The sequence below is a fragment of the Ascaphus truei genome, chromosome 9 (assembly GCF_040206685.1).
Source record: "Ascaphus truei isolate aAscTru1 chromosome 9, aAscTru1.hap1, whole genome shotgun sequence".
NCBI classification, from domain to species: Eukaryota; Metazoa; Chordata; class Amphibia; order Anura; family Ascaphidae; genus Ascaphus; species Ascaphus truei.
In genome coordinates this window covers 14,768,181-14,784,406 of record NC_134491.1, presented here as the reverse complement: position 1 = coordinate 14,784,406, position 16,226 = coordinate 14,768,181, and the positions used below count along the sequence as shown (strand labels likewise).

General features: G+C 45.6%; 1 protein-coding gene across 1 annotated transcript in view; it reads right to left on the bottom strand.

Moving 5' to 3' along the window:
- The window catches only part of LOC142502246 (SH3 domain-containing kinase-binding protein 1-like), a 107,097-nt gene that overhangs the window by 17,450 nt on the left and 73,421 nt on the right, over positions 1-16,226 (bottom strand). Inside the window, exon 2 of the mRNA XM_075613087.1 lies at positions 12,192-12,298. Within this exon, the coding sequence (XP_075469202.1) occupies positions 12,192-12,254 (63 nt within the window). The 5' untranslated portion in view covers positions 12,255-12,298. The remainder of the gene's footprint in view (positions 1-12,191; positions 12,299-16,226) is intronic.

Genomic DNA, 16,226 nt, shown 5'->3' with positions numbered 1-16,226 from the left:
TCTCTCCCCTGTCTCCCTCTCTCTCCCCCTGTCTCCCTCTCTCTCCCCCTGTCTCCCTCTCTCCCCCTGTCTCCCTCTCTCTCCGTCTCCCTCTCTCCCCCTGTCTCCCTCTCTCCCCCTGTCTCCCTCTCTCCCCCCTCTCTCTCTCCCCCCCTGTCTCTCTCTCTCCCTCCCTGTCTCCCTCTCTCTCTCTCCCTCCCTGTCTCCCTCTCTCTCCGTCTCCCTCCCTGTCTCCCTCTCTCTCCGTCTCCCTCCATGTCTCCCTCCCTCTCCGTCTCCCTCCCTCTCCGTCTCCCTCCCTGTCTCCCTCTCTCTCCGTCTCCCTCCCTGTCTCCCTCTCTCTCCATCTCCCTCCCTGTCTCCCTTTCTCTTCGTCTCCCTCCCTGTCTCCCTCACCCTCTATGTCTTATCTTAACTGCCGTATACCTACATTGATGTAACCTACCCTTCTTTCTTCCAGATCTGACTCAAGTTTCACGCGGGAGACATCGGAAGACAGGTAGGGAACACCTCCCCTCCAGTATAATACCTTGAGGGACTGCGGATCAGGTAAGATCCCAGGCGGGATTGCTGCTTTAGAAATTGTGAAGAGGGGGCGTCCTGACACTGGTTAAGGGGTTCAGATTCATTCACATCTGGTTTTTTTTTTTTTTTTTTCGATTAGTGAGGTCATCCGACGCACGCGCACACACACGCACGTAACAAGGACTAATGGTAGTAAAGTATAAGTGTACTACAATAAATAAACTGTTATGTAAAAAAAAAAATGTGTCCCGGTTTTTCATTTTCAAAATCTGGTCACCCTAAGTGTTGGGAACGTGAGGCGGGAGGTGAGCGCAATGCTGCACTAAAGTCTGGCTGTGAGAGCTTGAGGATCTCAGTTCTAGAATGAGGATACAAGAGGTTCTGAGCTGGGAGACTTAAAAAAAAATCCCTGCTCAGATCCCTGTGAGGTCACAGAACCGGATGACATCATAATGTGACTGAAGTACAAATACTGCTGCTGGCTGAATAGGTGACCATTCACATCACAGCCATGGAGTGGAGGAAAGGCACACTTAGGAGAAGACTGATGACTTATATTCATGCAATACTACAGAGCAATGTGTGTGGAGGAAGAAGTGAGTGCAGATTATTCTACTGTTAATGCATGGGATATTAGGGGATGAAGAAAGAGAGATAGAAAGAGGAATGGACGTGGGGGGGGGGGGGGGGAGGGTGCACAGCCTCTCTCTATATCCCTATTCCCTCTTCAGTTTAACAGCTCCTTGCTGCTTCCTTCCCTATATTTACACCCCATCCCATCCTCTCCATTCTTATATCTACCCCTGCTTCTTCTCTTCTTTTTAAATCTCCAGTTCCTATAGTCCCCTCTTATTTTTATCTCTCCTGTTAATTTGATATCTTCGTTTCCTCTTTTTGAATTGAAACGTCTTTGCTAGCATACCTACAGTACCAAAAAATGTGCCTTGGAGTAAATCGCCTTCATGGTGACGGAAGTGCAGCCACGGAAGGGACACCACTGCTGGCAGAAAAGGCTGTCAGTGTTGCCAGCTCAGCATGTATGCAGAGGCCTCCTGCGCTTGGCGCGCATGCGCTGGAACCATTGCCAATGGCCAGGCGCGCCTGCGCAGTAGGCTCTGGCTGAGCGCGCGTGCACAGTAGGCTCGGTTCCGGCTGGGCGCTTGCGCAGAATGCTCCGGCTCCGGCTGGACATAGAGATCACACAGACAGACACACACAAGGAATTCACTGTTACTATATATAAATAGCTAAAACGCGTTCTAAGTCAAACTTTATTGCGTTTTGGCACTGAAATTGTGTTTCAATTTTTAATTAAAAACATCAGCATCACAAAATACAATTTCTGTCACAAAAGACGCACACTTTTTTAATTTTTTTCAACTTCAATTTTATTCGTTTTTACAGCTCATACAGTGTCACAATCCATTGTCATGTACATATATCTTAACCTTTGAATTAACGCTGAAACTGACTGACATGGGGCGACACTGACATACGACATCTAGACACTGGACAAGACAAACCGGACATAACTGACAAGAGACAAACAGGGAGAAAACAGGGAGAAAACAAATCTCTTGTTTCTTGTTGCAACTTCTGGCTCGGCTTCAGCTTCTCGCCTTTGATCCCTTAATTATAGACTAATCGTAGTCGGTGTCCTTGTGCTGTCCATATTTTCCCCCGTGACCTACCTGTCAGGGTACTATGTGGTCTAGGATCCCCGCTAAGTTACCAGAGAACGCGTCTACTACTATAAATGCAAAATTGTGGTGGTATCTTCTCCCGGATATACGTCTGGGCCAACCAAGGCATCCAGACTTTTAAGAAGTTTGAGCCGGTGTCGTTGACTAGACTTGTAAACTGTTCCATCCGGCATACGTGCCAGATTCTATTCATGATTTTAGGGATTATAGGTAATTTGTTTTGCTTCCACAATGCTGCAATCTCGCACCTTGTGACCGTTGCAAAAATGCGCAACTAATTTATGTGTCGCATTTGACACTCCCTGGATTCGCCTGCCCAGTAAGAACAGCCACGGATCCAGGGGGATCTCCAAATTGAGTATCCTTTGTAACAAGTCTCTAATTTGTTCCCAAATCGGGACCACTTTTGTACAGGACCACAGCATGTGTCGTAAGTCAGCCACTTCCCCACACTGTTTTGGGCAGAGCGGGGAGTATCCTCTGACAAATGTAGATAATTCTAGTGGGGTGTGATACCAGCACATGAGGACTTTATACGCGTTCTCTTTTAACGTTGTGCAGATCGAGCTTCTTGCAGCTGCCTGCATGATCTGGATCCATTGTTCGTCCTCTAATGTCTTCCCTAAGTCTGCTTCCCACTGTCTGATGTATTTCAGGCTAGTGTCATCAGGTGTGGCAAGACAGATCACCTCTCCGTACATCCTAGATGTTAGTCCTCTAGTGTCCGTTCCTCTGGAACACAGCTGCTCAAAATTTGTCCAAACCGGTCGAATTGGGAATTTATTGTAAAAAGCTCTGATCTGGAGGTATTTAAAAAATTCCGTGTTTGGTAATCCTTTTTCGGACCTAATTTGATCGAATGTTTTAATAAATTTCCTTCCCTCCAGATCTCTGTCGTGTAAATCCCGACTGTGTCCAGATTAAAAAGTTTTTACTATCCAGCCCTGGAGCGAAATCCGGATTACCCATCAACGGGGTCAGATGACAACTAAATTTGGAGAGCTCCCACACCGCCAAGGAGTTGGTCATGGCCTGCAGCAGCACGCCTACTAAGTTCCTACATTTTTGGGGTAACCAGATTAATTTGTGCAGCTCTACTGGAGCACAACACTCATTTTCCAGTGTCACCCATCTCCGCAGGCTCGGGTCTGCATGCCACTGGACAATTTGGCTTAATTGGGCCGCTTTACATCAGAAACGGAGAGGTTGTGTTTATTATTCATATAGGGGGGACACTTGTGGATTTCCAATGCATGACCGGCTATGTTTATTACATCTATACCGTGTTTATTACATCTATACCGTGGCCCACTCCATCATCAAGACTTTCATTCATTTCCGTCCCATTTAGTTCATTTGTCCTACTTCAATTACTACCTCCACCTTGTCTACTAGAGCACACTTAGGGGAGCTCCTCTCCCCATCTCTACATTTAAAATTAAAATTGAGCTCTATAAATTTTTCCACCGGTTTTGGTAGATTTATGTTGAGGGCTTCTGATTTGGCCTGATTGATTTTGAACCCCGAAATTTGGTTAAATTCCCCCAACACCTCGAAGACATTTGCAGAGAGGTAAGAGGTTTTGACAGTGTTAAAATCACATCGTCCGCGTACAGTGCCACCTTTTATGGGTGATCTTTTACAGAGATCCCTGATATATCTGGGTTTAGTCTGATATGTGCCGCCAGGGGTTCAATACAGAGGGCGAGCAACAGTGGCGACAAGGGGCAGCCCTGTCTCGTCCCACTACGGATGGGGAACTGGTCTGAAGGGAAGCCTTGATGCCTTACCCTTGCCATATGACCTCTGTACAGTGCCATTATGGCCTCCAGCAGGCGTCCTTCAAAGCCAAATTCTCTCAGCGTGTCTCTAAGATAGGACCAGTCAATCCTATCGAAGGCTTTCTCTGCGTCCAGACTTAATACAATTGACGGTATGTTTTTATTTTTTGCCAGATCAATCAAATCTATCACCCGTCTGGTATTATCTGCCGCCTGCCTTCCTCCAATAAACTCTACCTGATCCGGGTGTATTAACCTGGGAAGGACGAGACCCACTCTGTTTGCTAAAAGTTTAGAGAAAATGTTGACGTCCGAGTTAATCAGTGAAATGGGCCGGTAGCTCTTGCAGTCTGCCGGGTCCTTGCCAGGTTTATGGATCAGTGAGATTGACGCTTACAAAGTTGTATTTTAAAAAGGAGGTGCTAATCATGCAATATTAACCTATTAATCATATCACTTGAATTAATTCACTCTGCTGGTAGGTGGAACTGCACCTTTAACTCCTGCCTGGTCAGTCCTCGGTCTGCGATTATACATGTCAGGATGTGACTATACTTGTGGAAAGGAAAGGGGAGCGCAACTCGTTCAGTGGTGAATATGTGGAATAAAAAAATGATACAATAGTGCAACACAGTCTTTGTAGGTTATACTCCAAATTCAGTAGATTTCTATAAATTCAGAACTCACATTCTTTCATAAATTAACGAGCATGTAACCCAAACTGATGTGGGTAGTGTGGAAATTCGTGTAGGTTCTCTCTCTATTTCTCAGGGTTCTTGGGGATACTTTGATTCTCTCAGGTTGCCAAGGTATCAGCCATATATATGGGAAAACGGAAAGCTAGACATAGTGTGTACCGTACAAAATGAACACTTTAATTACTAAAAACCCATATAGGTGTATGCTTACATCAATAAAAATTGTACCAGACACATAGGAAAAGCGAACTCTGTGTCCCAATCCTCACCCCCTCTGCCCGACTCTCCCGAAGCGTCACTTCCGGTTCACTGGCGTCTCACTTCCGGTATTGCGGCACGGCTGGAATTCACCGAATGGAGGGGACTCTAAGGTGCAGATCGAATACAGGTGAGTGGCGACAGCAGTGCGCTTCCGACTCTACGCGTTTCGCTGTCGTCGCTTCGTTTGATTTGCACAATATTGTTTTTCAATATATCACTGTTTAAGTCACTTTATACCTCCTTAGAGCGCTGTTAGAGGTTTTTCTCACAGGATGTGACTATACACAGGAGACTTTATAGTGCACAATAAGGCCGAGTCCATAGAAGGACAGGCCGTGCTGAACCGTGCGGACGCTCTGTGCTGAGCCCCTGCATCCTCAATGAGGATGCCTTTAGAGGGGGCTCACAAGAGCGTCCGCAGGCGTGCTGAGGCGCTGGAGTTTTCAGCCGAGCGCCAAGCTGTTTTTCAGCGCGCTGTCGGCAGAAAACATCCAATCAGCGCGGAGCTGCGTCAACGTCACGGCGTCGTGACGTCAGCGCCGTGACGTCGACGTCAGTGCGTCGCGGGCGATTGGCCCAGCGACGTCACTGCCCCGCCTCCCTCAGTCTCCCCCCGCCTCCGATCACGCCCGCTGGCTCGCCTGCATGGGCATGAAATCGCGCAGATTTCAGCAGGCGAGCCTCAGCGTCAGCGCGGCTCGGAACTCCTCACCCCTCTATGGCCCGGGCCTAAGAAACCTCCGTTGCTCATTCTTTACAACTGTGACAATAAAGATTCTTGCATTAGTGGCTTCTGGCTGTATAAAAATGGCAGGTGCATCAGGACTGTATTAATCAGTTCTACGCTCCTCTCCCACCATAAGAAATCTATGCTCTGTGAGCGACTGTATCCATAGCTGTATACTGAGCTGATTAATTGGATTGTCTGGGAATGGGATCAAATTAACACAGCACCGGGATGTAGGTGTTTGATGCGATGAATCCGTGAGTAAGGAATGTATACTCCCCAATGCACCTGACATATCTGTGTGTCTCTTGTAAGGGAATCTGTTTGCATGTTGCAGTGAGCATAGGATGGAGCCTAGTTATTGCACTGTCTGCAATTGGAAAAACAAAACATTTCATTATAAACTAAGCTACAAATAAACCTGGGATTGCATTTGCTCTGTGATAGTTTAACCCGGTTCTTGCATCTTGCTTCTTTTCCTAGGCTCCGGTGTTGTCTCTTTCTGACGGTGGACTTTAAAATGCTACAGGGAGTCCTTTTGTTTTTAGGACTCAAAGGGAAGTACCACGGTCTGTTACAGATGTGGGAACAAGCCTTGAGAAGGCCCTGCTCCTTGCTGCATACGACACTGGTGGATAAGCATTATATTTTTATACTCCATATAACACCTTTTGTCTATTTACTATTGTTCATTACGTCCCTACTCTGTGTTCTCCTGTAGGTAGGAGATGCGCGAAGAGGTGTACACAGGAGACTTGCTTTGGGAAAATAAACGGAGGCTTTTATTTCGCCAAAGTGCAATAAAGGAAAACACAGGCAGTTCCTCAGCCACAAAATAACAATACAAGTGCGCAACTAAAATGAACTAACAATTGTGATAAAATTGTGTTAAATATTACCACTAAATGCCCAAGTGAATAGTAAAAATAATAACTGTGTTACCAGTCTAATATAAGGAACGTATGCTGCTGTAAAAAGGGTAGCCCGAGACCCTGGGTACCTAGACAAAACATAACAAAGAACAGCGCACAACGCTCATCGTAAAATATGTAAATACCATTTTATATTAAAAATGATTCAAGGTTCTGCGTACATCAAATGAATGGAAAACAGGCACAGAATGTAACAATGATAGCTGTTACCACTCATGGACACGGGACAGCAGGGGTGGGTATCTTTGTCCACTTCTGTAATCTGCGGTCAGATGGCCTGCGGAGCCCCCGTCTGTCAAGGGACGCGCTCAGAGAGTCCAGTAAGCTGGCCCGCAGAGTCCAAGAGAGTGGCTTGGCTTTTCCTCAGCCAAGGTGTAGCAAAAGACAAGTGAGCAATATACCTGTACAGGTTAAGGATTTCTTAGGCCAAAGTTCAGTTTCCCCACCGTATAGAAGTCCATATACTGTACTTCTGCATAGATCTTGTGTCCTTTGACATCAAGGAAACGGGTATATGGCCTGCATGCCCTGGTGTCCCTAGGGGGTCAAGGACACGGGTATATGGCATGCATGCCCTGGTGTCCCTAGGGGGTCAGGGACACGGTATATGGCCTGCATGCCCTGGTGTCCCTAGGGTTCAAGGACACGGTATATGGCCTGCATGCCCTGGTGTCCCTAGGGGGTCAAGGACACGATATATGGCCTGCATGCCCCGGTGTCCCTAGGGGGTCAAGGACACGGGTATATGGCCTGCATGCCCTGGTGTCCCTAGGGGGTCAAGGACACGCACGTGTGGTCTGTAGGCAGACCAGGGAGAGACCGAGAAACCATTCCCTTTCCTGCCTTTTTGAACCCATTTCTAGACTCAGCTGGGCTCGTTGGTAGTCCTTCCTTCCTCCAGGCAGGGATTAACCCCTACTTGGCTGACACCCAACAGCTCTAGCTATTGTAAACAGGCTTGGCCCCTTTTACATGTCCACTGTGATATTTATATGCCTGTATAACAGAAACATAAAGCATATTTTTGGATACATGGTCACGATTAAGTTTTGATTACTGCTGTGGTCCCACTTATCTTTTTTCTCTACTTTTTAGTGCTTAGGGCATTTTGTTCTTTCCTGTGTGAGTTAGGAATTTGGGATTCCTTTAGTCCCCAAGCACCGAGATTTTTATACTACTGCCCCTATTTTGGTAGTGCTGCCTGGTGAAGTTTAGAATACAGGAGACACTGTGTTGTGCAGAATACAAGGGACGGAGCATCTGGGGAGAAGATAAAGAGACCGGGAGAAATGCATCAATGTAAACAAATTATAAATACTGTTTTTTGACGTATTGCTCCATTTTCTGATTGCGTTTGCCTCAAATTTTTGAACGTTTCCTCTGAGCACAAATTGTTAGTCAGAAACTTTTCCACCGCTTTCACTTTTGGTGGATTATGTGTGACGCAAATACAATATTTTCACTATAATCAGTATTCTCAGTATAACCAGTGTGGCATGTACTGTAAGCAGATGTTGGGAGGCGCAGGAGATCTCGCGAGATTTCACAGGCTGAACACAGAGGGGGGGTGACCTCATAGGCAACTGGCTATGGATTAACCCAGGGGTGCACAAGCTTTCGGTGCTGCACCCCCCTGCCTGCTCTCCCTCAGTGCTCTCGCCCCCCTCCCCCCCTTGCCTTTGTGCCGGCGTCATTTAACGTCACGTAACCCCGCGGCATCATTTGCCATGGCGATGCGTCGCCCGAACCGTCGAATAAAAACTGAAAATGAACTAATGGAGTGGTGGCCTTTCTGTTCTCTCCGTAATACTTTCTCGGTATTTAGCCAGTCTGCGACCGGCATACTTTATAACAGCATTAAAGTCAAGAGTGCCCAGCAACCACCTATACCGTGTGTGTATATACACAAGCACACACGTAGCACTCACAAGATATATATCAGAAGGTAGAACACAAAAAATAACAGTTACTGCAACTGTGTGGAGAGGTGTGGAAAACTTAAGTCCAGTTGCTGTTTTAGCTAGGGCTTTTGTGGCTATGGTTAAGCATAGTCTGTTTATATTTCCTGACAGAGCCCAGGTGAGAAACCATTGGTTTAGCAACATGAACTGCAACTGTTCTAATTTATGGTACATAGGCCTAGATGCATCAACCTACGGTAAGCCAAAAAGGAGGTATTATCGGCAAAACATAGGCGTCATTTTTATGTTGCAATATATCACTCCATAAAAAAATAACCTAAGGCCTGATAGGCTAAACAAAAAAACACAACACTAAAGCCATTAAAAATAATCCAAAATTCAATGGTGTAAACAAAAACAAAAAACATAATCAAAGGCCTGCTGGCCTATTTGCAATATAAAGGCCATTTGTGGCCCTTCAAATTGACCCATAGCCCTTGATCTTCTGTTGAAGAATCTTTGGCGAGTATTTCTTTTTCTTTTCTCCTTAAAAGACATCTTCTTTCTTCATCTGTATTCTTCACCACCTGGCATACACATAGTACATCTATCTGATTGGTTGATGTACCATGTGATACCGTCTCCTTAAAATGACATCACGGATTTGGCCAACTAAATCGTCAGACAAAGAAAGAGTACGGCTTTTAAGAAGAAAGGAAGAAAAGAAAGGAGGCCAGAAATACTCACCCAAGAATATTCTTCAAGCAACAGAGGATCGAGGGCTTTAGGTAGCCAGAGGCACCAAAGTGGTTGATGTTAAATCTACAATAGGATTCTGTATTAACAGATACAGTATTACAGAAGCCTATGGTAAAAATATTAGTAATGCGGAAATGAATGTGTTATTAACAGTCATGTTTATTCCTATATCATGAGTTTCAATAAAATATCTCACCCGGTAAATTATTATCGCAATCTTGATGTCTTTGGTCATAAAATTGCGGTAATAAATATCCGGGTGTGATATTAACTCAATGTTAACAGAGTTTGATGTATCTAGGCCAAACAGTTATTCATCCTGAATTACATTCAAACTTCAATGTGAGTTTGAAAAAGAAAAGTTAATTTGCTTCCACACAACACCAAATCATTACAGATAAAATATTTTTATTTTATCTCAAACCTAAAAAGGCCTCCGTGTGTGAGCAACACAAACCCACACAATGCTATAATTCCATATGCACGCCTACGTGACTATAACACCATGATTAAAAATAGAAAAGTAATTTTGCTTTGAGAAAGCAAAATACACCCACTGTGCATGGTAATCATTGCAAAACAAAATCATATTCAACATGGTTTTTTTTTTAATGGTAAAGAGCAAGAAGAGTCAAGATTTGCCAAATTTCTGTCAAAATATTGTTCAACAAACATAAAAGTAATGTTGAAACTAAAAATAGTGTTTTTAGACTGTAAAAACACTGCGTGTCTAGAAGGTTTCTTTCGCCTTTTTAAACCAACAAATTCCTCCCAGCAGATATAATAATAATCAAACATGCACAGTCCTCCGTGTCCCTCTAATCACACTAAACATGTCAGAACAAAGCACGCAAGAAATGGAATCACGGATTGTTTCCAAATGAGCTTCTGGTTAGTAATAGCATGGAGGAGGAGAAACCTACAGGTCCAATTGTGATGTAGCACACATTTAAACCGAAATGTCGACAGACATATAAATAAAGAAGCCTTTTATTTAACACCGGCTGTGCTGTGTTACATTTGAACCCGAGATTGGTTGCTGCGACCGTGACTGCAGATGTGAGCAGCCAGCAAGATATACAGCAGCCACGTTGTGACTCTGGACTGTAAGGTGTGCATTCTCTACACTTCTTTGTTGTCTTAACCCAGGGGTGCGCAAACTTCCTGCCCGGGACCCGCAGCGCTTGCGCCCCCCCCTCTCCCAATGACGTAGCGGGTCATGTGACATCACGTCACCCCGCCGCGTCATTTGACGTGCGTTGCCATGGCGACGCATCGCCAAAGACCCGCAGAGAGCAGGTAAGTGAGTCACAGAGGCCTCGCGCCTCCCCCGGCATTTAATTTAAATGCCGTGGGGAAGAGCGTAGGGCCTCTGTAAGGCTGCGGTCCCACTAACTACTACAGCGCATGCCTCGGCGTGCGCTGTGCGATCAAGCCCCGCCCCCCCAGTTCCTCCAGTCCCAGTTCCTACCAGGTTTTCAGGCAGGCAGGGGAAATTGAGATTGGCATTTGCGACGGAGGCGTGGCCACGCCCCTGCCGGCGGGTCAACCAATGAGGGCGAACCAGCCGCGGGACGTCATGGCCACGGCCCCGCAAACCTACCGCCATGCCCCCTCCCGTCGCAAACGCTCTCTCTCCACTCAGACCGCGGTGTAGCGCTGTGCACGCACCGCCCCCCCCGCCACAGTGCTGACTGGGGACTCAGTCTAACTGCCCGCGCCCCCCTACAAATTCTCCCACGCACCGCTGCCTTAACCCACAGGTCACACAGCACTTGCATTGGATTACATCATTAAAGTGCCCTTAGACATGAGTGAGGTTTTATAGTGATCTCTTATCTGTTTTAGCTAGCGTGACCAGACGTCTCGGTGTCCCGAAATTGTTGTAAATGTCACGGTTTTTTTAATTGCAGCTCGTGCGTGTGCGATCACGAGTAGCCTACCAATCGCGCGTCCGTGGGCGGAGCCTGCCACGCACGGGCAAATAGCAATCACTGACTGCGCATGCATGAATTGCAGTCACAGATGGCGCATGCACGAATGGCAAATGGCCCAGTTTGCCCCGGGAAAAATGCAGTCACCCTAGTTTTAGGGAGTGAAACACCAGTATTTGCCTGTCATGACTTCTTGTCCTCTATTTTATCTGTTCTGTTTTATACATTATACCAGGGGTGGGCAACTCCAGTCCCCAAAAGCCACCAACAGGTCAGGTTTTCAGGATATTCCTGCTTCAGCACAGGTGGCCTAATCAGTGGCTCAGTCGAAGACTATAAGTCTCAGTCAACGACTGAGCCACATGTGCTGAAGCAGGGATATGCCGAAAACCTGACCTGTTGGTGGCCCTTGAGGACTGGAGTTGTCCACCCCTGGATTATACAGAGTAGCAATGTTACTGACCATGCTCCAGCGGTCTGAAACATCCGTTCCATGCTTTACAGTGGAGGGTTTTGTCACTTCTTTACTCACCATAATATGTTTTGAGTCTGACTTCTCAATGGACTTTTTGGTGTTTCACCTATTCTGTTAATACTTAGTATTACTCACAGCTGGCAGCAGTTCACGATTGCCACCTTATTTCAAACATTGCAACTTGATCATTCAAATCAGGGATACCTACCTGAAACCTGTGTGGAAACAACGTCCTCATACATAATCAAGACATAATATCAATGAGAAGAAGAGCTGGTACTTTACTTAAAAAACCGAAATGTACCACACGCGACAATTAGGAGTTAATCTTTCACAAACAACATATGTCAGCCAAAAAAATAAATACTCCTTATGCAAGGTTACTCTTGTTATGTATAATGTTTTTGTTTGCATATCAATTTTGCTTTCTTTGATGGGCATAGTTCTGATGTACAGGTCAATGTGGAGTTTGGGGTATATGCAGAAGACACTTACTTCTCCAAGAACATCAATGAATTCTCCAACTTTCAGCTCAAGTTCGTCTTCATTCTGGGGCATGTAGCTGAATGCCACCTGACACCTTCTCCGCCTGGTCCTCTCACCTACAGGGCAAAACAAGGAAACAATGGAGAGAAATGATATATTTGAAGATGGTAGAACTTTAACATAAGCTCTCAAGCTTCTCCTTGTTCCCTGTTCATTAGTTTAAGAAAATTACGATAAGCCAATTTAAGGTAAATCAGTATGTGGCTCAATCTGTGGAAAAAAAACAATAGAGAAAAGACATACCAGGTGTGAAACCACAGGCTGCACAGTGTGTAACTACACGACTTAGTGTGCTGAAGTTTATGATCCGTGAGATCTGGTAATGAATTGCTTCTCTCTCATAATGACAATTTTATAGTATCATAGTAATATTATTAGCAGAAAATGTAATATATTAAACCAGTCAGTTTTGTAGAATGCAGTTTTAAAAGTTTTAAACTGCGGAGTTCTCTCCGTAAGTGAAACTCACTGAATAGGCGGCTAGCTTGATTGGCTCAGCAGGGTTTTGTGAGAGACGAAGACAAAGCCCCAGATATAAATCTATATTTCCTGACAGAGCCCAGGTGAGAAACCACTGTCCCAGAGTGTGTTACAAACTAAATACACTTGTAAAAACAAAAAAACCTATACTGCTTGAATTCGCCTTCTGACAGTAAATAAATACTTGTACAAATCACATGCAAAAAAGGAGCACAAAACACAGAAAGCAGTTTGGGCTGCCCAGTTTATTGCACTGCTCGTAAAATGCATGACTACCTGTCAATTGGACATGTGGCTTATAATTGCAAGGAGCTCCTGGACTTCATGGCCCAGGTTAGATAGGTTTGATGTACCATTGACATGGGGGAAAGAAGTAGGTAGGTCCTGGAAGCCAAATTTAGGTCAACAACGCAACTCCACGACCTCTGCAGGAGCATTCATAACCACACAGACCCCCCCCCATCATACCCACACAGACCACCCCCCTTCATACCCACACAGGCACCCCCCCCCTTCATACCCACACAGACCCCTGCCTTCAAACCCACACAGACCCCCCCTCCTTACCCACACAGACCCCCGCTTTCATACCCACACAGACCCCCCTTACACCCACACATCCCCATCATATCCATAGACACATCCACCCCCCAAATCACAGCTTTTGATTCTGATAAAAGGACAGATAATACAAAAAAGAGATAGTCAAACAAATCTGTCACTTTACATACCAGAACATAATGTATTAACATTATAAGTGCTTAGAGCCAAAATGGATAAACTGGAATGCCTAGTACTAAACATTATTCTTGATATCGCCACAGTATGATACACTTGGTCTAATGAGGAACCCTATAATGCGTGGATACAAAATTTGCCGAAAAACAATGAGAGAAGTTCATATTGGTGAGGGGGTTTCAAAATACATGAAAGGAAAACGGGGGGGGTTGGAATTTGCGAAACTCCGATAACTGGTATTGGAGCACAATTGGCATTAACTACCATTTGAGTCAATGTCCGTTAACACTGATCAAGCTCTGAAACCATTATCGGTGCTTAGTGAATCCCCCCATAAAATCAGATCAAGTAAAGGAGCTCCTAGCCATCATGGACCAGGTTAAATTGGCAGAAAGTCAGGGCAGTCTGGTCTAGAATGTTTGGCCGCAGCCAAATCGCTGCTGGCGCTCTATCGCCACGCATGTCACCGCCGGGACTACTGACCGCCAGGACATCTTACCGCATGCACCTCAACGCTTCACATCTCCTCGCGGCCACCGATATCTTTAAATATCCTCTCGTGATCATCTCTCCACCGTCATCTTTAAATGTCTTCAGCCACATGGCACCTCATGCCATTTGTGAGCACACCCATAAAGGAACACTCAATGTGCCCGCCTGCGGGGAATGTAAAAACGTGTCCTGGCTGCTGGCGGGCACACCGAATGGTGTGTAGCGGACATTTAAAAATGGCGGCGGCCGATGGGGAGATCATCACGAGAGGACAATTAAAAATGGTGGCAGCCGGCAGGGAGATCTGATCTGATTGGCAGCGAATTCAAAGATAGTGGTGGGACATCAAATTGCCAGAGACTTTAATGATGGCAGCGGCCAACGGGGACATCCGATCAGCGGTGAGATTTTAAGCGGCAAGGTGCCCTGCGTTAATGTGTCCTGTTGTCAGTAGTCCCGGGGGGGCTACTGGGAGAGTTTCAATCGAAAGGGGTAGCATTGAGATAAAATAACTGGATACTGTAAATGACAGCTTCTTAGAACAGTTAGTTATCGTATGGAGGAAAGGATATTCCTGATTTAATCCACTGCAGGACAAATACAAAAAGGTAACCACTGCAGTGCCCATGGAAGTAGTGACTGCAATGCAATTAACTTTATAATGCTAGTAGGAAGGAAATGTTTCTAATAAACCTTATTCAACTTTTAAAAAAAGGGGACCACCCAAAAATTAGATCAATTGTTAAGACTAACGTTGCAAAACAAAAACTAAAAAGGGGACATGTACTGTACCCAAAAAGCATGGAGTCCATTAAAAAAAACCTATTCTTGAAGACTGTAACAGGGGACTTATCCCTGTTCACAAATGTGCCTCTAATCCAGCAGTGTGGTGGTTAACTGCTGGTAGGCAATTAACTAACACCACCTGCCTGATTAGATTGCTTAGAAAAGCCTGTCTTTTGAGACAGGAAGTGAGACTCCTTTGCTCACACCTGAGCTGAACTTGGAGACAGAGCAGAGATTCCTTAGTCCACAACTGGACTGAACCAAGGAAGGGCAGATGTCTTGAGCGACAAGCTGACCACAAGACAAAGAGGACAAGATTCTAACCTGGAGCCTGACATTTTCTGTGCACACAAGGGTGCGGTTCCAGGAGAGCAGAGAAGCTTCCCCTACAGCAGCCCAGCTAACAGATAAGACTTTTTCGTATATGACTATTATCTAGGTCTGTGTTTTGATAAATGTCTCCATGATTTGGGGCTGGTAAAGAGCCTAGCTAACCAACCCAGTCAAAAAGGGCTGAGCTACATGTGTAGATAGTCTCCAAAGCAGAGATAAGTTTTCTTTGTTTGGCTCACTATTTCGCTTATGTTGATTTTTTGCTGTGTTTTAAGCGACAGGCACAATAAAGCCTTGTTATAATTTCACCTTACAACAGTCTCCATTGTGTACCTCTGCACATGTCCTCCTACAAAGACCAAGAAGGTTAATACCAGAAGTCAGAAATGATGGGAAGAAGGCAAAGGAGATGCCAGCGTGGTGTAACAGCAAAACAAAGGAGGACATTTGAGGTGAAATAATGTTATTCAAAAAACAGAAGGCATATCGTAATAATAAGCAACAGAAAGGAGCATAAATACTCACGTCAAATGTAATTCTATAGTAAGGCAGCTAAAAAGAAATATGAAGCACATAATGGGATTTTTTTTTCAAAATCCACAATAAAAATGTCTTTGGCTATATCAGAAGAAAAACTGTAAATGAGAAATGGGGTCCCATTAATGAAGATGTGAAAATGTCAACCCATGCCTTATACCCCCTTGGCATTTGAGGTGGCCCGAGATGAGCCTCGTCATGTTGGCACACGCCTGTACTTCAACACAAACTCCGTAAGGCCAGAGCTCCCCTCCGCAGCAAGACCGGAGGGGATCTGGGGCCTCGATGCGGAAGTGGGGTGGATGTGCGAGCCGGCACAAGAAGATGCTTAGTATCACTTGGGCAGCTTTACAAAGGTAACATTTTTCTGGGGGGGAGGATGTGTGTGTGGAGGGGGGGTGGGGATTATAGAGGGTGGGAGGAATTGTGAGTGGGGAATTAAGAGAGGGTAAGGGGGGGGGGGGAGAGAGAGGGTAACAGCAAGACCGGGGCGGCAGGGGTTCACAGAGCTGCCGACACAGGGAGCCCAGGTGAAACTCTAGTCCTTGGCCCCAGGACAGGTGTCGTGGGCCCTGCCCGCTCCACATAGGCTGCCATCGTCCCCGCTGCAGCGACAGG